Source organism: Balaenoptera physalus (genome assembly GCF_965194825.1).
Source record: "Balaenoptera physalus genome assembly, chromosome: 9".
Lineage (NCBI taxonomy): Eukaryota > Metazoa > Chordata > Mammalia > Artiodactyla > Balaenopteridae > Balaenoptera > Balaenoptera physalus.
The window spans coordinates 59,306,114-59,330,469 of NC_138888.1; the positions used below are offsets into that span (position 1 = coordinate 59,306,114).

General features: G+C 47.3%; 1 protein-coding gene and 2 long non-coding RNA genes across 3 annotated transcripts in view; 1 reads left to right on the forward strand and 2 right to left on the reverse strand.

Annotated features, from left to right (window-relative positions):
- The window catches only part of LOC309667184, a 383,463-nt gene extending 380,332 nt beyond the window's left edge, over positions 1-3,131 (reverse strand). Inside the window, exon 1 of the long non-coding RNA XR_014267596.1 lies at positions 3,083-3,131. This is a non-coding gene — a long non-coding RNA (uncharacterized lncRNA). The remainder of the gene's footprint in view (positions 1-3,082) is intronic.
- Positions 3,132-3,234: 103 nt separating this feature from the next.
- LOC309667192 lies at positions 3,235-7,160 on the forward strand. Its single transcript, XR_014267606.1, has 3 exons — positions 3,235-3,344; positions 3,925-4,081; positions 4,163-7,160. It is a non-coding gene; the product is annotated as an uncharacterized lncRNA (long non-coding RNA).
- Positions 7,161-7,213: 53 nt separating this feature from the next.
- Positions 7,214-18,426, reverse strand: PRDM13 (PR/SET domain 13). Its single transcript, XM_082475497.1, is given in 5 exon segments — positions 7,214-9,097; positions 12,565-12,685; positions 12,976-13,107; positions 14,635-14,849; positions 14,852-18,426. Coding segments are annotated over 5 exon segments (2,292 nt in total). The 5' UTR covers positions 14,922-18,426; the 3' UTR covers positions 7,214-7,343.
- Positions 18,427-24,356: the final 5,930 nt, after the last annotated feature.

The window sequence follows — 24,356 nt, forward strand, 5'->3', positions numbered from 1 at the left end:
AAGCTTAAGAAAGAGAGGAAGATAAGAATACATCCATTCTTGGGTGTTTATACTTATAAAAGAAACACTGGAAGTATACAAGAAATCAAAGTAAATAGTTACAAAGTAAAGATCCAGATTTTGTACCTTTTTTTTGGGGGGGGGGACCACTTTAAGAAAAAGAAGACAAAATTAGGTACAAATCTTGGAAGGAGCTCGCACCAGCGAGCTTCACAATAAATCTACCCCTGAAATTACCTCTAGGACTGGAGTGCACAGTAATGAGGGAGGACTAAGACTCCTAAATATAAACCTATTTATACCTATTTATCTTTGAACATGTGAGCATATTACCTATTTAAAAACCAAAATTAATTTTTTAGAAAATACCTATATCCAGGCTCCAGTCATTCAAGGTCTCACTCCTTCTCCACCTCCTTCATTCTATCCCAACCTTCTTGTTCTAGTTTGGTGTCATTCTGCTTTTCATTCTGCTGCCTTGTATCTACTGAGATTCTGCCTCAGCCTGGCTCTTTCCAGATGGTAATGTGCCTGGAAGTCTATTTTGATTTTGCCCTTGTATTTCTCTCTTTCTGATCACCCTTGGTTCTACCATCAGCAGAGCAGCTTCAGGGCAGCCCAGTTCCACCCCTGCACCCTGCATGGCCTAGACTCCCAGGAATCTAGCCTGCTACATGTGAAAAATTTGAAAATTGACTGAAGTACACCAGAGGTGATCAGTCCCAAGGGATGCTAGGAGACTGGGAAAAATTGAGGGACTTACTTGGGAATTGGGTGATTCTTTGGCAATGCATAGTTGGTCCTGAAATTCTCAACAGAATCAAATTATCATACCTTCCTTTCTAGGGTCCTCAGGATCACAGGTGGGACACTCCAGACTCACCCCTACAGATACATCTCTGTGTTTAACAAGACCAAGCCAGGTTAGACTAAACTGAACCCAGACTTATAGGGATTTACCAGAATTCAAATAATTTCAAATATATAACAAGGCAAAGATGGTCTCTAATTTAACTCTAGTTCCAGCTGAAAAAGTCTAGGAACCATTGTTCTTTCAGCTCACTGCATCACTGTCCTAGTAAAACATTCACTGGATCCAGTTAAAGGGTTCAAACTGAATTTCTGGACACTTCCTACAGAAGATGACAGTGTCTTAAAGAGGACATATAGAATGCTGAGAGTCAGGCTTGGATTCGACAAGCCTAGGAATGCATTCTACGACTATTTCTAGCTGGCTGAACAACATAAGCTTCATTTCCCTTATCTGTAAAATAGGTTGCTACAAAGATTAAATGAGATAATGAAGATGTAATGAAATGAGTTCTCTCCCAAAACATTCTCAAGGCAAAGCTAATTTTTTTTTTCTCACTTTATAAGGAGACTACTGGCCAGTATGTATATCAGGAAGTCCCAAGCTACCAATTCACGACAGTAATACACACATTGATTTTGGAAACAAACATAAGGCACAGTATATATATAAGCACCTATAGATGCAAAGCCAGTAGCCTGAGCTCACATTTCAGCATGTTAACTTTAAATAATTAAGAAAGCCTACCCTATAAAGCCCCTAATGGATTTTCTTTTCTCTGTGTCTTCTTGGTTGCTAAGGCATTTCTTTCTCCAGCTTTCTGAAAATCACAAATAAGCTTATAAAATGCGACATCCTGCATTGACCCATTTCTCATTGGACTGACTTTTAGCATACCTGAAAGCATTTTGTTGCTAACAGATGTGTTCTGCTATGGTCCAATGCACTCTAGTAAGCTTAAACCTGACCTGGTCATGTCTCATTTTACCTTAAGGTGATAATTCAGGAATCAACTGCTCAGTGTCAAGTATAGAATCTTATCTTTCTGCTGGTTGTCAGGGATATTTAAAAAAAGGATTAAAAACTATCTTTGACCTTCACTACGTTCTTATGTAAAGCCATCTGCTATTGCAACTCTCTTCACTGTATCTCCTGTCACATAAAACATTTCCACCTAAGGCTTTCTACTCAAATCACTGGAATTGAGTGTTTCCCATTCAAATACAACTTGCCATGAAAAGCTGGATTTTAAATCATTCTCTACTTAACCTAACCTCCAGGAACATTCCTGTACTGCCAACATCAAAAATAGGAAATAGGTATAGAAAACCATTTCCTACAATACTGAATTATGCAAAAGTGTATGTGGTTACCAAAAAAAAAAGAGAGGAATATTCATGATATTTGGATATCAGATATATTTTATTTTTAATAAAGTTTCCTCTATATGAAAACGTTCCTCTCAATCTATTTGATTCGAATTACCAAAATAATCTTTTATGCTATCACTTTTATATTGTTTAACCAACTTGTGCTTTAGTTTTTAATCTTACATGAAATGCTTAAAACTGAAATTATTAAAACATACTGAAATAAAATCAGTGTCTTTAAGGGGTTTACACGCATACATAGAGACCACCCAATCTCGGTCACTTTTTGAAGGGCCCTAGGATCGTTTGCAAGGCAAAGGCATTAACAAGTTGTCTGTCTTACAACGGTTACACCTAATTTGAATTAAACTACAGTCGCAGATGACAGAAGCGCTCCTTTCATCTTTTGTAGGAAGGTCACCCAGCCCAGAGCGAGTGCCACACTCCTTCTGGAACTAAACACATTGGCCCCGCCGTCTGTTGAGTCCTCCCCTTCACAACCCACACCTGGGTGGCCAAGGGTCACGTCTGACCTCCCGACGGCGCCAGCGCCTCTTCGCTCTTCCCTTTGGGGAAGCAGCAGATGGCGAGGGCGCGCAGCGCTGGTGCCGCAGCTCCCCGCCACCGCAGGCCAGGGACACCGAAACTAGGACTAGTTCGGCGCCTGGGACTCCCTCGGCCGCCTGCTGGGCGCCGCGGGGGTTTTCCCGCGTCTCTCTCCCTTCTGGGCTCCCGGACTGTACACCTAAACGCGGCGAGACTCCCACCCTTCTGCCCGGAACCCAGACCTGGAAACCCTCGTTCCCAGGGACAGCGAAGCTGTAAGTCTCAAGAGCGCCACACACACACAGGCACACAGACACACAAACACACACACAAAACCCGACGCTGCAACACTCACCCAAGCGGAGACACGGCCACTGGGCCCGAGGTTCTCGCGAGCCTGCCCGGATCTTCGCGCGCGACCAGCCCGCTACCAATAGCAACCCTGGCTCCAAGGAATGAGCCAATGGGAGCGCTCGAACTAACGGGAGCAGCCAATCACCGCCCTCTCGGCTCTGGAACCCCGCAACCAGTACCACTAAGCTCTCCTCCAGCTACCGCGAGCTACAGTTCTAATCTGGAGGCCCGCCGGTGCCCGCCTTCGTCTCTCACTCTAGACGGTAAATAAACTTTCCCCAGAGTAGAAACTTGGGGAATTGCAGCTCCTGCCTTGTACTCCGCTCTCTGCTCCGCTCAGGAGGGGACATGTACGCACGGTCACCTCCTTTGCATTCTTCTACTAAAACTCATGGCTCACCGCAAGCACAGCCAAGCATTTCAAAAATTAGTGACAACAGACGAAGAACATTTTTCTTCCCGTTCACGTAACCACTATGAACCATTTGAACCAGTTTCTGAATTTTAAATGGAAAGATGGATTAATAAGGAGCTTGAAGAAATTTCTCTTTAGCAAAAGTGTGAAAGTCCCTTTACTGAAATTGTTGAGAGTTTATCGGGGCTAGAAGTGAACAAAGGGGATAGCGAGTGCGCTGCAAAAAGATGCGAATGCTTATGAAAGGTCATCTCCCTTTATCTCGTTCGTTGATGTCTTCGAAATAAAACCACAAAGAGTTGCTAGAGGTTTGTAAATACTGTTAGAGAGCTCACTGTGTGTCAGGCTTGATTCTAAAAGGAATTTAACTGAATTAACTCATTCAGTCTTCACAACTACCTTATGGCTCATTTCAACCTGTTTTACAGATGAGGAAATTGAGAAAGATTGGCCCAAGATGCCAAGCAAGTGAGAAGAGAAGGCAAGCCGAGAACCCATGTCTGGATAATTTATCCAGGTTAGCAAAACATTTTCATGTCTGAATTAACTAGACCTAAGCAACCTAGAGTCTTTCACTTCTAAAAGGTATGAATTCTCCTATTTTTTAAAAAATCTTTTGGGACTTGCTTGGTGGTGCAGTGGTTAAGAATCCGCCTGCCAATGCAGGGGACACTGGTTCGATCCCTGGTCCGGGAAGATCCCACATGCCACGGAGCAACTAAGTCCATGCACCATAACTACTGAGCCTGCGCTCTAGAGCCCGCGAGCTACAACTACTGAATCCCGCGCGCCTAGAGTCGGTGCTCCGCAACAAGAGAAGCCACCGCTTGCTGCAACTAGAGAAAGCCCGCGCGCAGCAACGAAGACCCAACGCAGTCAAAAATAATTTTTTTAAAAAAAATCTTTTGTTACAAAATATTCAGTTAAAATCTCAGGAACTTCCAGTGGCTTTAGTGTAACCTTCACAGTTAGCTGCGGATATCAGGATGAGAAGGATTGAGGGTTACGGGCTGGGAGTGGAGAGAAAGGGATAGGAGACTGAAGGAAGTGACCTGAGAAACACTGTCAACTGAACCACTTAAAATAAGTAATGTTGTTACTGATTGTATATCACTGATTTGATTTCGTCATTAAAATAAATAATTGCATTAATTATGTATGATAGTGTGCACACCCGCGGACAAATACAGAGGTTATCTGAGGCAACCTACGGAGAATTATGAATTATCTACGATTGAGAGCCTTTCAAATTTGTATTCAATTTTCATTTTTATATTGGAATTTTTTCTAATAACATAGTAGATATCAATTATAAAGGGGAAAACAGAAGGCTGGAGTTGTTTTATTAAATATTTATCAATTTTAAATGTATTTCCTTTCCAAACTATTTTTAATTTATTTCTTTAAAGGCTATTTTCACACAAGTTATAGGACTGAGTACTGAGCTAAGAAATGGGAGAAGGAAACATGACTTTTATAGCTGTTAAAATTTCCTGTGTTTCAAATCTGGGCAGCCTTTCTCACTTTCCTTGAGAACTTACACGATCTGATTTCAGAAAAGTTTTCCAATATTTCTCTGTAAGTGTGGATTTGGTGTTAAGCTTTGCTTCAAAGGGCAGGACCATAATACTAAGTAGGCAGTGATAAGCCCTGGGCTCCTGGAGCCCAGGCTGAACTGGCAGATGCTTGGGTTCACTTCCAATTCTGTGTGGCAAGGCCATCACTAAACCTTGTTCCTCTGCAGAGAAGAAAGAATTGCAAATAGCATAAGGATCAATGGTAGTATCATTGTCACCATATGTAAATGTTAATCCACACATATATTTTGTTTCTCTTTGGGCTTTCTTTTACAAAGCAAAACATTTTCAGGTCAGCTGACACTAAAAAGCCTATAATTCCCAGCATAAGTTTTCCCATAGAAGAAATCTTTTTTGCTGATCACAGCCCATAGAACTTAGATGCCCTTCATCTCCCACCCGTGCCTCCTGCTGCGATGGGTTAGAGAAAGTCCCTGCCTGCCACCCAGTGACTGAGGCCGTGTTCCCAAATGGAAGACAGCAGGTTGGAGACTGCCACAGTACTCAGGATGCAGAAAATAAAGGACATTTTTAACTGAGTTAAATCATCAGGGTCATATCCAAGACCCTTTGGTGACCCACTAGACGCTTCCCACCAACCTCTGGGAAGAGCGCTGCAGACCTGGGCTGTTAGGGTACCTACCCTTAGCTGAGGAGTGTGACTTGTCCTCCTCTTCCTAGTAACTGCAGTGAAACCCCAGAGAGCATGTGGGGAGAGGGAATGGGAGGTAGAGGAGGTGTTTTCCAATTTTAGCCCACAAAATTATATTCTTTGTGATATCCTTCCATTAGTTACCATTAATTTTTTATACCCATAAATAAAGTCACTGCTTCTAACTTTGCCTTCTAATTACAGGCCTCCCAGTAGTGACCTTGAAGAGTATATTTTCTCTTCTGTAAAATGGGACCCATTCAGACAGCAGGAGATTGTTGAAAGGTGTACATGGGAGGCGGGGGACCTACATAAAGCAGATAGATCAGCACCTCCAACAAAATAGATCCTCCTTTAGTATTTGTTGAATGAATATTAAAGTGTACAAATCATAAAAGCACTATTCAAGTTTCCTTTTCTTGCTTCCCATGGGAAGTTCTGTCGAAGTGTACGTAACAAGAAATAGTGATTATACAGTTCCACAGTTCTTTTTGATGAGAAATATTGTGTGTGGGTGTGTTTTTCCTTGAAGGTCATTAGCTTTTTTCCATAAAGATGAAAACACTTAGCATGATTAACAATGGTTTCAGAAAACAATTGTTTTGCCTGCTAGCTGGGTGCCTGTGAAATGCACGTATTAAAAATTGTATATTTTCCTATTACAACAGTACTTAAAATTTATTTAATGAAAAATTGAAGTATTCAAGTGTCCTCTGATTTATTGTATTATGGAGTCTCCTTGAAAACCGTTTTCAAATTAAGCCATTTCTTTAAAAGATCTGCTGAAATTGCTAAGTGAACAAACTCTCATTCTTATCTTTATTTTTATTAAAGATTGCACAAACTGGAACCAAGATGAAAATACTGAATCCACTGTACATCATTCATTATAAAACAACATACATCACATTTGTACTCTACCAAATAGGACATCTTCTTTAAAATTATATATTGCGTGCTCTTAGATTCATGCTTTAGATATTTTACATTTGTCACTATTCTCTTATAAATAATTGCAACTTGACCAATTTGTACACCTGCTACCACTATATCTTCAATGCAGCAAGGCGCAGTCTTTGACACGAAAACAGATGAAATGGAAACAAGTGTATGGATGTCACATCTACCGAATTGCGACTACTGTTTTGCCTATGCAGTGAAATGCTAATGTAAAATACACACACAAAACGTCGTTTCAAAAGGCACAATTTTCTCCACAAAAAAGAACAATTTAAAAATACGTGGCGGTTAAATTCGGCACCCTCGAGGGCGCTGTGGCTTCACATTAATGTGATCCTAAACCTCGAGAGCAGACCGCCTGGCTTGGGGGGTGACGGAGCCTATCCGCGGAGTCCGGGGGCCTGGAGCGCGCTGGGACCCGCGGCCCTCGGGATGCTCGGAAGGCAAGATTTTTTCAAGCCACCTCGAAACCTTTGCTCACAATTTCAGCATCGGACCAGCGACTTCTCACCGTTCCAAATGCGGCGCCCGACCAAAACAAACCGGTTTTGTCCGCTGGGCCCTTCTTCTCACCACCAGCAGTTCCTCTTCTCCCAGAACAGAAGCCCTTCTTCTCTCTGTTCACGGCCCCACACTCCCCGCTTCCCGGGAAGACTCGTTACGAGTCACGCTCGCCACCGCCCCCGGCCTCAGGGTCGCTCTGGTCGTCGGTGAAGCAGACGTCCACGTCGCTGTCGTTGTCGCTCTTGGGCTCCCCCGGCTCCGGGGGGTAGTCAGGCTCCGCGCCCGGGCCGTCGGCCGCCTTGGCCAGCAGGTTCTGGCCGGGGTGGCGGGACTTGACGTGGCGCTCCAGGTCCCGGCGGCGCACCAGCACCTTGCCGCAGAACTCGCAGCGGTAGGGCGTGTTGCCCTCGGCGTGCAGCCGGATATGCTTGTTGAGATTGCTGGGGTCGCCGAAGGGCCGCAGGCACACTTTGCACTTGAGCGGCTTGTAGCCCGTGTGCGTCCGCATGTGGATCTTGAGCCCGTACTTGCGCGAATACAGCTTGCCACAGTAGAGGCACAGGTGGCCCGTCTTGGGCTTGCCCGCGCCGCCGCCCCCGCTGCCGCAACCCCCATTGCCACCCGCCGCCACGACGGCCGCGGGCAATGTTCCCGCGTCCAGGCGGCCGCGGCCTTTCCCGGCCGCCATCTCCGACAGTTGCTGCGTGTGCATGGCGATCTCTCGGTCGATGCTAGCCAGGGAGCCCAGCTCGGCCGGGCTCAGAGCAGTCGTCGTCGCCGCCGCCGCCGCCGCCGCCGCGGGCCCACTGAAATAAGAGAGGGACTCCGGATACTTGAGCAGCCCGCCGAAGTGCAGTTTGAGCGGGTAATAAGTGGCGGCGGCCGGTGAGCCGTAGAGTAGCTCCCCGTTGTAGACGGTAAAGGCCGGCATGACGGCGGGCAGGTGGCTGCACTCGCCACCCGGGTAGCCTTTGAGGCCTCCCGCGTCGAAGGCGGGCAGCACGCAGCGCTCTAGGGGCAGCCCGGCCGCCGGGGGCAACTGCGCGTAACGCGCTCCCGGCAGCTCGGCGGCGGCGGGCGGGGCGCGCTCCACGTGCTTGAAGGCGGAAGCTTCTTCCGGGGGCCCGGGGAGCAAAGGGAAGCCGCGCAGAGCCCCGGAGCAGGGCAGGCCAGGAGGAGGTGGCGGGTCCCCCGCGAGCAGGCACTTGGGGTGGTGGTGGTGGTGATGGTGCCCGTGGTGGTGATGGTGGTGGCCCGCTTCGCCCGCTGCTGGGTTCTCCCCGCTTCCCGGGCGTCCGCCCGGCCGGCCCCCGCCCAGCAGCCTGCTTAAGGCCAGGCTGGCCCCAGGTTTGCCGCCGCCCTCCTCCCGGTAGGGGTCGCAGTGCTCGGCCGCGGCTGCCCTGGCCAAGCCAGCGGGCTTGAAAGCCGAGCGCACGCCAGGATAGAAAGACAAGCCGCCGCCCCCCGCTGGGGAACCGCCCACGATGCCGAGGAAGTGGCCGTGTCCCCGGGCGGCACCACTCATGTCCAGGATGCGCTCCGGCTGCTCCTTGCCCTTCTTGGACGGCCCCCACTTGGCCAGGGGTGGCGAGGTGGCCGAGGGCGCGGAGGAGGCCTCGCGCTTGATGCTCTCCCGCGCTCCGCAAGCCTGGAGGGCCGGCGGGACCTGCGGGTGGGCCCGAAGAGTGCCCGCCGGGGCGGCAGCAGCGAAGTCTGGCGCCGGGGGTTTCGGAGAGAGGCGAAGGCCATCCGCGGCCGGGGCAGCACCTTGGCGAGCCGTGTGCTCGTGGTGCAGGTAGGCGCGGGCCCCGCCGCTGCTGAGCACACAGTGGAAACGTAGGTGCGCCTTAAGGCTGTTGGGGTATCTAAACGTCCTCCAGCAGTACCAGCAAATGTAGCGCTCCTCCCCTGGGCGAGAAAAAGTGAAAAAGCGACCCGGTGAGAAGCAAGCAAGCGAGAGAGAAAGAAAGAGCCAGCGCGCACAAGGCAAAGCCCAGGTTTTGACCAGCGGTATGGGGAGAAGCAGGAGTATTCTTGGGTTCCGGCGAATAAGTGAGTTCGGTAGCCCCATTGTAGCGAGGACTCCGAGAAGCCCCAAATGGCCAACTTTGTCACCATCTCCATCCTCTGAGACTACTCAGGGGCCGAGAGGGGTGACCTGGGCCTTTCCAACGAAGACTTCCTCCGGGCCATGCGAGCAAATCTTCGTTGGGAGGGCAGCGCTCAGGCAGGCTGGCCAGGGAAGAGCCGAGAGCAGCTGTTGCTTTAAATCAAGTGTTTGGGGCTGTGCTGGGCCTGGGCCCATCTGTTGGCGTTTGCAGAATAGGTGGCGTATGTCAAGGAGTTTGGGTAAACTGAACAAAGGCCAATCTAATGGTCGTGAGCGCCTCATTACCAGGCGAGACAATATCCTGTATGTATGGGCCATATGTAATCATTCCTTTTCATAGAACAATGTCTTTTATGTCCACTAACCACCCTCCCCACCCCCTCCCAGCCTTAAACACTTTGCCTGAGGTTTTCCTGGAGCGTGACCAACTGAAGGACCACATAGGGACTATGATTTGCTATTCTTCAAAATTATTTGTATCTTTATTTCCTCTTTAACCCCGTTTAATTTGATGGGAGAAAAGAAAAAGTCTTATGTCCCGATATTCTAAAAACAGAAGGATGATGTTGCATTATCTTGTCAGTTGTTCCACCTGGTAATTAATTAACTCCTAGATAGCTGCACAAATCCAAGCTTAGTAAAGTCCTTGGAAAATATAGTGTGTGTGTGTGTGTGTGTGTGTGTGTGTGTGTGAATAATATACTCAGCTTTTGATAAGTGCACTATTTTATATCAGGGACTATATACATGCTTTTGGCATCAAACCTTTTTTGTGTGTTTAATATTATTAACATTAGTTGTTTTTAAATTTTGCTAGGGTCTATGAACACAATCAAAAGACACATGTATGAAACAGATTTTGATCACATGGTAGAAGTTAATTTTCTCTCAAAAAGGTCATGTTACATCCCTACAGAGAACAGCGAACTTGCAATTGGGTGTCTTTTTAAGTGTTGTGGTTGATCGATAATACTGAAGGGAAGGATGTCTATGAGAAAGAAGTTAGTTGAGCCACAAGGAAGTATCCAAAGTAAATGTCAGTTTCATTAAATGTAATGGGAAATTTAAATTTTTCCTCCTTGCACACAAGTAGCTTAAACTTCTAAAACATTACTACAGAAACAACAATGGGGGGAATTTTCAGATATTCCTCCCTTCATGTATTTTGCTTCTGAATTTGTATAAAGCAAGTAGTCCTCCCAGATAACTAAGGTGGAAGTTCAAGTAAGGAGCAGATTATTCCAGCTGAAGCCAAGGTAGAGCAGAATGAAAAAGAAGAAGGGAAGAGGATTTGCCTATGTGCCCTATCCTAATTATTTATGGAAGACTTAAATAAAAATCAATTCAATATTTCTGTTGTATTGAACAGCCATGTAAAATAAATCTTCATAAAAAGAGAGAAAGAAGAGACTTCCTGAGTTCTCTTGGTGGGTATGTTGATTTAATATCTTAAGTAACCTTCTTTCTGCTAAGTTCAGAAGCTCCCTCTCATCACCCCTTTTTAAAGAGGGCATTTTCAGAGGCTGCCCTAGAGTGACTCAGCTCAATGCAAAGCCAAGTAAGCTTTGTTCCTAAAACAAAGAGTATTTTTGTTAATCTTACTATGGAATTGAAACCCACTGGGGTTAGTCAATATTGGAAGAATAGCAGCCATCCCTACTTATTTCTTCCTCTTTTCAAGGTTTAAGCAAATGTATGTTTTCTGTTTCACTGTGTTTGGTTTTTTTTGTTGTTTATCCTAATGAACTGACATGTTCTCTGGATTCTGAAATCCAACCTATGCCAAAAGTACCAAACACACTTCATAAGTGATTCTGCCTCCTCTCCCGGATGTTAACTCTAAGGTGGTCAAGATTTCAAGCACCTCAAAGCTGTGGAAGTCAGGGTTCAAAGTAACCCACACATTCCCCAAAAGGAAAATGGTGTCTCTTTTGATATCTGTGACCATATGATGTTTATAGGCTCTATTGACTGAAATGAAAACATGAGGGCCACCACTCAAAAAAGTTGCTTTTGTACTATTTGAGAGTGTCTAAAGAAGGGTGTTCTGTGCAAAAATTCCTGGCCCCCAAAGGCCAAGAGTCCTTGGAATTGTTCTATATTGGCAGATTTGAGAGTTTTCCACTATGGGGCTTTTGTCATGTTTCCCTTTTACTGGAAGAAGCTGACAAGAGGATGTAATGTGATGCAAGGAACAGACTAAGATAACTTTTATGAATACTGTACATACAGATCTACCCACAAAATCAATAGAATTAGTTTACAGAAGACAGTGACACTCTGAAGTGAAGTGATTCATCATTTTGAATTAACTTCATTCTCTTATTCATTAATTGTTTAAGTCCCACACTTGTATTAAGATCTTTATTTCTAAAGGAATGAGATTGAGCAGGAAATTCAGGAGAATGTGTTAAAATAGTTCACGGCATCCATGATGTTGACTTTAAATATAACTGTGTCTTTAGGAGAAATTACAAACAAAAACAACTGGCAAAGAACAAAGAAAGTCATGGAAGTGTTGTGCAATAACAAGGAGTCTCAAGATCTTAACTATTTTAGCACCTCCCAGCCTTTTTCCACAGCAAGTGTTCCTCAGTGTTCTAGGGAAGGTTTGAAAATGTTTTTCTCTTTAGTTACTGCACCTTAATTTGCATAAATCCGCTCTTGGCTTTGGAAGGGGTCAAATAAATCTGAGAAGAAACTGGGATACATCCCAGTTTCGATTTAAGTAGGGAGAGGGAAACGAATAAATACCATTTAAATGGAAGGGCCTCAGTACCTGCCAACTGACCAGCTGTAAGTACCGTAATGCTTCTAAAATGCTGTAGAAATACATTACTTTCCTCCAAACCAGTGAAGAGATGCCCCTCGCCTTCAAAAGCATTCCAGGTTTGAGTTACACTTTTTGGAGCTCATGAGGTGGTTACCCTAATACTACGTTAAAGCATCTTTATTGATTCTTAAGTGAGTAAATAACTGTCTCTTTGGGTATGCAATCAGAAAGGATGACCCGCATGAAATTCACGAAGAGTATTTTTTCCCTGCCATCGAGAGTCAGATTATTATGGTCTGTTTTTATCATTTACTGTTGATTTAAAGGAGGTAGTGATGACCTCGCCCCTGCCCACTCCGACAGGGAGTATGAATTCAGTTTTACACAGCGCAGGAAAAAGGCCCTTCAAGTCTAGGGACGGGCCCAAAGACCGGAGGCGGGCTGGACTCTCGCCTACCCGCGCTCACCCGACGGCTTTCTCAGAGGCGGTACCTTTCTCGTCGTGCGTCGGAGTTGCAATCGTGGGGATGTCAAACCACTGCGCCAAGGAGTTGGAGTACCACACGGTCAACTCCTCCCCTGGCTGGACGTCTCGCAGCGCTCGGTAGAAGATCTGGGACGCAAGGAACAGTACAGCTTGCTGTCATTTCCTGGGTAATCGGTCAAAAAACAACTGAGAGGAAAGGTTCGATTCCCCGCCCTGACTCTGTGTGACGCTGGGAAAACTATTGGACCTCTCTGAACCTCAATTCCCTCATTCTTCAAACCGGGAAAATAATAGTATCTGCCTTATAGGGTTATTGGGACGTTTAAATGAGACCTCTAGCTAAAGTGCTTTGCTCTTAATATCAGTGACAGTTTGGTAGATAGAATTGGCAGTGGAGGGGGGGGAGCCCACAGTACCTGTCCTCCGGGTAAGTCTGCAATAGCTTCGAGAGTCTGTTCCTGGGGGTTCCTGGCTGCCCGGATTAACCCTATCCACTCCAGGGGGGAGCCCCCCGACTCGTCCACCAGCTCCCCTCTCACAATGCGCACCTGCAACACAAGGAGTGGTCGTTCTCTCGCGTGCCACGGCCAGGCCCACAACCCAGAGGGCAAGTGTATCTTCCACCCCCAGCCGACTCAGGAAAATGGTTGTGCTCATGTTGGCCAGACCGCTGTGGGCTGCTGGGAGGAGAGTAAGTCCTTAGGACCCTTGCTTGGGGGAGGGAGGAAGAGGGGAGGCTGACTAGTATAACAGTTCCCCCCCCGACCCCGCCCGTCTTGTCCCACTTTGACAGCACGAGGAGTGAAAGCATCCTGCCCGAGTGCCTGAGCACATCTCGTGCCAAGACGTCTCCCACCCCCACCCCAGCTCTCCGTCTCGCGGTTCTAAGGGCAGCCCCGATACCAGGCTAGAGACGTTTCTAAGTCAGTCCCAGAACGCAGGGTGTCCCGCGCCCCCTCTCTTGCCTCCGCATTCCAGCGGCACCGCACCAAAACGCGGAGGTGCCCGCGAGCCCCGCGGCGAAACTGTCTGAACAAAGCGGCCGCGCGCTGGCCGGCCATTTAAAAGCAATTAAAGCGCGTTTAAAGAAGAAGGAGCGGTACAAGGCGAGCCCGGCTATACTACTCTGGGGAAGAGGATGATTGCGTGAGGAGCCAGATGCGGGTCCCGTCGACCGGGCCCGGAGCAGTTCCTTACAAGAAAGCTGTAGTCTAAGGTCCTCTTCCCAGTCACCCCTGCCCACGCCACCGGACTCCTGCCTTCATTCCCGGTGGCAGTTGGCCGACCTTCGCCCGCTGAGACGCCTCGGGGCGGGCGGGGGCCCGTTAGAACCTCTCTCTGGTCGGGGTTCGCGACGCTGTTTGGGAAGTCGGAGCGGGCGGGTTGGCCCTGACGCCTCCCAACTGCGATTCTGGCCCCTCCGAGCCCGGCTGCAGGCGCTCAGCCCCGGTGCCCCTCGCGGGTGGGCGCTCCTCGTCCTCGGAGTCTGCGTCAGAGCCAACACCTGGCGCACCCTCTCTCCATTCACCCCGAACCCGCAAGCAGACACCCACGGAAGGAAACACCTGGGGAGGTTCTAGGAACAGAGTACCCAAGGATAAATTTTTCGGAGACGATGAGATCAAATTATTTGAAGGCAAATTTAAGCCTCAAATTAGCTCATTGAAGGGCAGAAGGTAAGAAAAGTCCTCAGCGCCTGTGAGTTGTATAAAAGAGAAAAGGCACATTTGCCAAGAGAGGAGAGATGCGGCGGGAGGAGGGGGGCGCCTCTGCGAAGAACGCCCCACGCTCCGGGGAAATCGGGGGTTCCGAGTGGTCCCGGCACGTAAAGAGCCCCACGCATCCCACCCGGGGACTGTCCGCTCTCAGCCACGTCCTCTCCCCTAGCCCGGCCCACGTCCAGCTCTCGGCTAGTGCGACTTGTGGGAAATGATCGGAGTCCCCTTCCAACTGACAGAATTGGCAGGTAACGACTCAGTCACCCCTTTCCTCCGCTAGCCCTATCCACCCATTTCCTGGAGGGGATAAGGGGAGGCGAACGAACGGCAGGGGGCGGAGGTTGGAATGGCTAATACCTTTTTCTTGGGCCCGGGCTCCCTGCGGTCTGACAGGTACTTGCCCAGCTTGAAGGTTCCAGGCACCGGCCCGAGGCGCAGGCCGGCCGGGATGCAGCAATCGGCACTCACGCTGGTGGCCGTAGCGCGAGCGGCTCCGTGCATTGCTGCCGCCGCCGCCGCCAGGCAGGCGCTCGGGCGCACTGGGTCCTCGGCAGGGCGCGAGCGACAGAGCCTGAGCCGCACGCTAGCTGGCGAGCCGCGCCCCGACGTGCGTTCTCCGCCCTCGGAGTGACGCGGCCGGGCATGCACTGCGCCTTTTCAATCTGGGCGGGCGCCTTTTGGCACCGCTAGCGCAAGGGCGCAGAGTTTGGTGAGAGAGTTGCGCTGCAGAGCAGCTGCAGAGTCCTACCCGAGAAGGTCACATGGAGTGGTTCCCTCAGCCCCCTGCATAATCGAGGCCTCTGAATGGCTGGCGCACAATGGTCCAGGCGACCTTCCCATTCCTAAAAATCCAATTTGTCAAGGGCGAAGAAAAGGCGCTGGTGAATCAAAGGTCCGGCGTGACCATTAATCCTCAGCATGGGGCATTGTCCTCGAGACAGTTACGATATTTTAAGTGACAAATCCACTGTATAATTTCTCCATAAATTTTACTTCCTTTTATTGTTCACCGACAAACCAGTTTTGGGAAATAAGTGACTACTTTAAGTCTACTTGGCTGATTCCTTTGAGCCTTGGTCTACTTCAAAGATTTTTAATTCTCTCCCCTTGGCTTTATTGTAAAGGAGATTAAACAAAGAGATGGGGACTGTTTGGAGGACTTGTTAACTTCTATTGATTTCTGGCGTGTGCCATACAGAAATTAGGCAGGTACTTGATGGGAAAACACCAGAAAATACCTACACTTTTTAAATAACGGCCGTATTACCATTTCAGGCGATTGGGTTCAGGCCAGTCCTCTATTTAGAACCGCTTTACCGTTCCCTCTGTCCAGTTTCGCCCCGAAGTATGAAGCGTCCGGACTAGTTTTGGGAGACGAGGTCAGTTGTTCATCTCTGCTCCCGGGTGCACCCCAGGGCCGCACTTTCTCTGGAGAATGGGAAGAGGCCGCAGGAGCGGACGCTGCGGGGGTTCGCGTGCCCTGACCGCACCCGAGGTTTGAAGAGGGGTTCTGCGGGCTGGGTTTTTAATCATGTCTCCCCTGCACGCCAACCGACGACTCAAGTCCTGCACGCTTTTTTTGTTTTTATGAATTTTATTTTATTTATTTTTTATACAGCACGTTCTTATTAGTTATCTATTTTACACATATTAGCGTATATATGTCAATTCCAATCTCTCAGTTCATCCCACCACCACCATCCCCCGCCACTGTCCCCCCCGCCCCTTGGTGTCCATGCGTTTGTTCTCTACATCGGTGTCTCTTAAGTCCTGCACGCTTTTCAAGTTTAAAACGAGGATGAATTCCTTGGGGCTAATTTCCCCAGAACCAACACACCAGACTTTTCTTAAAAAAAAAAAAAAAAAGGAAAAGCACTATAGCAAAGGTCACAGAAAAGAGGGCGAGGTGGGCGTTGATAACCTCTGCCTTTAGCCCAGTTCGTAAGCTAGGAGAACGAGTACTTTGGAGCTAAACTAGAATGTTCCTCGTTTTCTTTTAGGGAAACCTCCGATTTGCGTGGGGACAATTATTTTCATAAGTTAGCCGAGTGATCAAATTCATTAGATATTTGTGACAGTTCTGCCCTCACCTGCCACGTGCTGCTCACCCCGAGCGCCACTTCCCAAATCCAGTGGACCGGGACACGAGCCCGACGTGGTATTCCTGGAGAGGACTGAATGACTCTGTGTTCGGGCCTGGTGTTGGAGGCCCAACCACTGTACAGATGAGCAGAGGACTCCCCGCTGCCGCCACGCCGAAATCTCCACCAGGCTCTGCCCGCGAAACTGCGGTTCTTAGGCCACTGGAGGGGATAACTCTGATTAACAAGGGCGGCAGAACGCAAGGTGGCGACACCTGTAATTTAGCAGTTCGTCCCACGAAGCCCTCAGAGAAGCTACGTGTGGCACCCTTCGGTGGAGACCTGCGTTCGCAGTACTGGACAAAGTCAAGAGAATGGGGGTCATTCAGTCTGTGCTCCGTCACTCAAGCCTCGGGGAATTACTTCAGAGCCTCAGTCTCCTAATCCGTAGAATGGGAATGATGATGCAGACTCTTGGCTTCCATTCTGAGATTCACTAGCGTTTGTGCGAAGGTCAACAGCAATGATCTGTAGAGCGAATGAATTTAGGGGCGCTCCAAAACTCGCGGTTTGCCTAATAGGGGAATCCAAGCCAGGTCAAGGGTCTCAAGTCTAAGCATCACAAGTCAGGCGGGGCGGTGACACACGGATGGCCACTAGGTGGTAACTCCAAGGCCTGTGTAGGCGCGGCAGCTGGAGCAGAAAAGAGCCGCTCGGCGGGTCCGGGCGACCATACGCTGCGGTCCCTCTATCCGTGCATCCACACCGTGCCCAGGGCCACTTTCTGAGGGAGCTGCCACTGATTTTTTTTCTTCTTAACCCTCCAATTGCCTCTCTTCGGGCCGCGAAGGCTGCCTGAGACGGAGAGGAGGGAGCCTTTGATCCAGCTGCCCATGAATGGCAAAAGCCGGGGGAGGGGAGGAGAGGAAGCCGCTCTGAAGAGTTGGAGGGCAATAAATTTAAGCCATGAACATGTCCCTCTAACCTCTGGCCTGGCGACTCCAGGATGACACCCAGTTTAAATTACCAGCACTGCGAGCGGGAAGGGGCGAGCGCGGGGCCTGGGTTCGGGGCTCCTCCCCGGCCCTCCTTAATGAGTGAAAAAGCGTGAACGACACGCGAACAATTTTGTCAATAGGACCATGTAAAGGCCGACTGTGAGGAAAGTTATTTATTAATATAGCCAATTGTGGCTGGTTCCCAGCCCCACCAGAAGAAAGGGACTGCGCCAGAGGCATTCACACCAGCTCGCCCAGTTTTATTCTGTCCTGTGGCTCAGAGTTGAAGTTCCCCAAGTGAAATAAATTGTCCACAAAGGAGGAAAGGAACACATTTTCTTTTATTTTTTCTCCCCTAAAAAGCAAGGGTGAAACCAATCTAATGTGCCCAGTGGAGCAAGATGGGCCGTGAAAGGCTGGGTGTTAAAAGTAAAAGCGGACTGTGCAGCAAATGGGATGGAAAATTAAATGAAATTAAATAGCTTGAACGGCCGTATTGTCCCTTATTAAAAAGACACATTAATTACATGGTCTCAGCCTTATTCAAAGACAATGTTGAGACTCAATCAAAACATTCCTCTTGGCTTTTTTATGGACTGAAAATGGACGTCCAGAGGCCCCGTTAAAGCGAAATCCGTTCTGTGCCGAGGTGCGGGGCCAACAGGGTTTGGGGGCGGCCCACCGCGTAACCGCGCGGCCAACGCCGCCGCGCGGGTAACAGGTTGCCCCTAAACAGGTATAGGCGCGGGAGAGCAGCGGCCCTTCCGCCACAGGGGCAGCCCGCCTGGAGCCCAGTCCCACCTCGCCGCTGCGCCAGGGGGCGGCCCCCGCCCGCGCCTGCTGGCGCCCGAGCGCCGGGCTGGAAACGCTGCCGCGCCGCGCACGTGTGACCCTGCTGGGCTCCGCCTAGAGGGAAAGAGGCCCCGCAGGACTTCTCGCTGAGCTGCAGGTCTCCCGGGCTCAAAGTCCTTGGGCTTCGGCTCCCCAGGGCATTGGAGTTGGCTGCTCAACCCCCTCCGTGGCGCTTGGCCTTAAGGACTCGGGTGTTAGGGAGTCACCAACCCCACCCCACTCCTTGGCCGGCGCGCAGAGTCCCGAACCACGGGATGGAGGGAGCGGTACGGGGTCAAGGACAGCAGGCGAGACCCGGGCGGAGGCAGAGGCCTAGGTCTCCACCGAGTTTGGGCCGGAGGTGGCCTGGCCGCGCCCCCCGAGGGTGTCCGCGCCGGCCGGGCGGGCGGGTCAGCGCGGACCAGCTGCGCGGCCCCCGAGGCGCGGGTGGGACATTAAGGCCGGGTCTGAATAGGGCGGCGGCGACGACGGGCTCTGGGAACGCCACCAGATGACACGCCGGCGACGGGGCCATTTTCCCCTTAATTGCGAGGCCGGTGGGTGCGCCGCGGCCCGGAGGCTCCAAACGCGCGCCCAGGACTCAGCCGGGACGCCGCTGGTGGATTTTGTGGTGTCTTTTTTGTTGTTTTTTAAGTCCTTCACTGGAAGCGGCTCAATAAAAGTATTCAGAGTCCCTCTCAAGTTGCCTTTTAACCGGAGTTCCCCAACTTATTTCTTGGTTCTTTCGGTTGACATGGTGCAAAGAAAAGTCAGCGAGCTGTGTTGCTGAATTGCAATGTCTCGGGGCACCTTCACATTCAACGCTCCTCTGCCTGCCGCTGCCGAATGAGCCCGCACTCAATTCGATTTTCCTTGCTGTTGGGCACATTTAGGAGCGCCTCTATTTGTGAAGTTCATTTCTAGGCAAATGTATTCAAGAGCTGATGGGAATGAATAGGACCGTGTGTCAGCCGCCCCTAATTGGGATTAAAGCACTTAGGAGCATATGCAGAGAGTGACAGAAATTCTCAGGTTGCATTGTGTTCAGACTTCCACCCGCTTGGACACTCCTCCTCCAAAGGAGATTTATAAAGCTTGCAGGGAGAAACTGAGGAAAGCAAAGCGAAAAGGAAAAGAACCGGGCTAATGGCTCAGGATGGGGCTGTGGTTCAGCAAGTGGTGGTGACAGCTTCTGAGAAAAGATGCTGGGGGATAATTGAACGCGGGTGGGGGAGCGGGTCTGAACTCTTTAATCAGTAAGGCGGAGAGTTAAAAGCCGAAATAAAGATGTTCTTGAGATTCCCAGACGGTTTTCCCCCCTTCCCCCCGCCCTTGAAGAGCTCGGTTTTCTTTCTCTTCATCTCTGCCTCCCATCCCCACCCCCAAAGAACATAACCTCTCTTGGGGCAATAATAAGAACAATTTGGTATTTGAATAGGGGGAAAAAGTCAAAAGAAACAAAAGTATCTTCTTTTGTATGTTAAAGAGAACTTCACACCCAAATAAGTCAATGAAAATATTTGCTGATGTATGTGTAAAATATACACACACTATGTTAAAACACAGGCATAATGATAAGTATTCTTATACATTCAGATGTGTATATAGATGTATATTCTCTTGTAAATCTCCACTCCAAGGTGGCTGCTGGGTTTCTGGGCTGAAGGAGACAAGGCCTGTTAAAAGCTGAAAATCATTGAGTTGAGGCTGGGACAGTTGTCTAAGAAGAGAGCAGTGACAGCCTCTTTTAGCCCCTGAGGAGCAGGGAAGCCAGAAATGACAGATGAACACTACACAAAAGAATAGTGAAGGGGAACACGGACTATCTGAATTTCCTTGTTTCTAAGCTCGGGGACAGATGGGGACCTCTCACTTTAGGTGTCATTTTGGTACCATAAGAATGTATCTCCCCCCACCCCCCAAGAAAAAAGAATGTATTTCCAATTAAAAATTATTTTGAGATTTAATATTTTAAAAATCTGTGTGGGGCAAGAGAAAAAAGAGGGAGAAAAGAAAAACAGTTGATGTGTGGACCTCAAGAAGGAATAATAACTAGTGGTTTTTGTAAGAAATTTCTACTCAAAATTAGGTTCCCAAACTCACCATCTCTAGGGACACTTCCCCTCCCTGCCTGGTGGGAAGGTGTGTTCTCCAATTACAAGGAGGCTGTCTGGGCCGAGAAGATGATCATGTGACAGATGAACAATCCCCATTGGTGAGCCATAAGTCAAACATTTTTTCTCTCTTCAGTTCCTCCACAGGCCTAAAACCCCTTCTCCCCAAGCGAGCCCGCCTCCTGAAGAAAGAACACGTAAATCTATGATCAGGAGACGCAGAATATTCCTTTAACCCATGACCCAGTGCTGCATAATGGGAGGAAGCTATCCTAGCAGGTACCTGTGTAATCTCTAGGACAACCTGTGAGTGATGGAAGTTCATTAAGTGGTCATTATGATAGCAATAGGAACAAAACAATTTAAATACCCAGCTCAATGTCACAACTAAAAATCAAACTCAGGTTCATAACCAGCATCTCTGAATAACAATTAGTAGGTTCACTAGTAGGATCCTGTGTACTCTCCTAATGTCACCACGAATTATGTGTTTGATTGAAAATGCGATGCCATCACTTGTGTTATTCGTGCTCACGTTATTGTGTCCATGACCAAATGGTGATACATTTTAGTTTCCTGAAAGCATGTTTGAATTTTATAGTAGGGACTTCATTTTATGGTAGGGATTCACATTCAGAAAAGCTTTCAAATATATATATGATCACAACATAAAAATTAGGTAAGGTTACGAAAGGTACGTTTTTATACATATATACAAAACATTTTTCCTAAACAGTTTTATTGAGATATAATTCACATACCATACAATTAACCAATTTAATTTAATTGTACAATTCAATGTTGGTGGGTTGTTCTTTTTTTAGTATATGCACAGCATTGTGCAACCATCACCACAATCTGATTTTCGAACATTCTCATCTCCCCTCCCCAAAAGAAAGCCCATACCCATTTGCTATCACTCCCCATATGTTCCCAAATTCCCTAGGTGTAGGCAACCACCAGTGCATTTTCTGTCTCCAAAGGTTTGCTTATGCTGTAAGCATAAGCATTTTATATAGATGGAACCATATGATATGTGGTCTTTTGCAACAGAATTCTTTCACTTAGCATAATTTATCAAGGTTCATCCATGTTGTAGCATGCATCAGTATGTCATTCCTTATGTATGGATAATATTTTATTGTATAGATATATCATATTTTATTTATCTATTTATCAGCTGATAGACCTTAGGGTTGTTTCTAATTTGCTGTTATGTATAATGCCACTATGAACATTTGCACACAGCTTTCTGTGTGCGTATATGTTTTCATTTCTTTTGGATATGTACCCGAGTGAAATTGCTGGGTCTATGTTAAACTCTTTGAACAACAGTCTGTTTTCCAAAGTGCTGCACCATTTTACATTCCCACCAGTGGTATATGAGGGTTCAAGTTTCTTCATATCCTCCAACATTTCCTATTATCTACCTTTTTTTTACTATACCCATCTTAGCGGGGGTGAAGTGAAATCTCATTGTAGTTTTGGTTTGCATTTCCCTAATGACTAAATGACTAATGCCCAATCACCTTTTCATGTCCTTCTTGCAATTTGTTTATCTTCTTTGGAGAAATATTTATGCAAATCCTTTTCCCATTTTAACTGTGTTGTCTTTTTATTATTGAGCACACATACATTTTTATAACTTTTTATATGCCCAACACAAAACAGGCTGTTAGGTTTAACCATCATAACAACACTATGAGTTAGATTTTTTTTGTGAGGTAGATTTTATTATTTATCTTTTACCAATGAGAAAAGTTCAGAGGGGTTAAGCAGCTTGCTTAGAGTCACATGACAAATAATAGACAGAACTCCTCCCACACCTTCTGAGTTCAAAGCCCAGTCTATTTTCACTTGACCACATTATATTCAGAAGTTTTAACTGACATCACATATCTGCTCTTCTCCATGAGGATCATTAAATTATCATGGGATGTCCTAGTGATTGAGAGAGTGGGCTCTAGAGTCAGACTGCTTGGATTCAAATCCTGCCTCTGACACTTATTAACCGTGTGACCTTTAGCAAAAGGAACCTTTCTATTCTTCAGTTTCTTCATCTGTAAAATATGAGTAATAAGGAGACCTACTTCACAGCGTTGTTGAGAAGATTATGAGATGTTGATGGAAAGTGCTTAGCATAGAACTCAGGACAGAGGATGTACTCAAGAATGTTAGTTAGTAATATTTTTTAATGATACTTATGGTACTGTACTGCTAGGCTGGGAATTGTACATGATATATTAAATGGAGCAGGACTTCTGACACCAGAGGCCACTTAGGCAGGCAGTCACATAAGATATAGCCATGCATATCTCAGGGCAACAAATAATTCATGAGGGGAAGCCTCACTTTATAGACATATTCCAGCTAATAAATGAAGAGTTCAAGAATTCAAATATTATTGTTCTGCAACCCTTCATGGAATAATGGATGCAGGCAATGATCTTCAATGATGACTAGCATCACAAAGAGCAAGCCTCCGAATGGAAATATGCAACACGCCTGTGAAACAGACTTGTCAGTACCAGCAAGCAAGCAAACAAAATTAAACCTGTATCTGATTTCTCTGATAATAGGAAATAGAGAAGACAGATGAACTTGATAAACAAATCCACGGGGATACGGTCAGAAAAATAGACTGTGGAACGCTCTACTGGACAAATGACCTGTTTTTATTTTTCACAAATAGGTTGCAAGGGGAAATAAGAAAGAGAGGGGGAGTAAAAAGATTTAAAGAGACTTAAAGGATATAATGGTTTTAAAATATGTCCACAGATTCTTTGACAACCCTCCCCTCTAAAGGTGGAGCCTTGAGTGTGAGTCAGATTTAGTAACTCGTTTGTAATGAAGTGACAGTGTGTGATTTTCAAGACTAGGCCATAAAAGGCATTGCAGATTCCACCCTGATAATCCTAGAACTGACTAAATATTTAATGATATGAGAGAGTAATGTTAATTACAAGTAGAGTAATTGTAGTATGTTTAATTTTTTAGTCCTTATTTTTCAGAAATACACACTGAAATATTTAAAGATTAAATATGATGTCTAGGATTTGCTTCAAGTAATTCTAAGGTTGGGGGCAGCGGGTACAGGTATAGACCAGGATTTTTCAATCTCAGCACTATCGACATTCTGGACTGATAATTCTTTGTTGTGGGAGCTGTCCCGTGCATTGTAGGATGTTTAGCACCATCCCTGGCCTCTACCTGCTAGATGACAATAGAATCCTTCCCTTAATTATGACACCAGACATTGCCAAAATGTCTGGCAATGTCTGAGGGTCGAAACTACCCCCAGGGAGAACCACTGGGTATAGATGAAACAAAATTGGCCATAAATTGATAACTGCTGGATTTGAGTGATGGGAACATGGGGTTCATGACGCTCTTCTCTCTACTTTTGTATGTGCTGGAAATTTTCCAAAATAAAATGTTATTTTAAAGTAAGATTTAATTTAAAAAAAAAACAGTAGGGCAGAAGAGATCAGAGGCAAGCGATGGGTATGTATATGTTGCTAATAGCCCACTGAAATCCGTGGGGAAAAAAATAGGTTCTTTGGTTCTGTGATCTTTTAAGAAGCTGTACGAGGGATGAGCCAGAGGGAATGTGTTGAGTTGCAGAGTCTGTGATCTAAATGGCCATCTGGAATCTTCACAGCTACAGTGGTGCCCCACCAGGCCTAAGGAACCCACAGGCACAGTGTCCAAAGCTCTCACAGTCAAAAATGTTAATCCCATGGCACTAAATAAAACTCTTTCTCCTACTCTCAGTTAAAACAGAAACCACCAAATGTGCTCCGCACTTCAGTCAATTATAAATGGCCTACATTCATTCTATTGGTACAAATACCTTCCCTTAAAAGTAATCAGGGGCTTCCCTGGTGGCGCAGTGGTTAAGAATCCGCCTGCCAATGCAGAGCACACAGGTTCAAGCCCTGGTCCAGAAAGATCCCACATGCCACGGAGCAACTAAGCCCGTAAGCCACAACTACTGAGCCTGCGCTCTAGAGCTCACGAGCCACAGCTACCGAAGCCTGCGTGCCTAGAGCCCG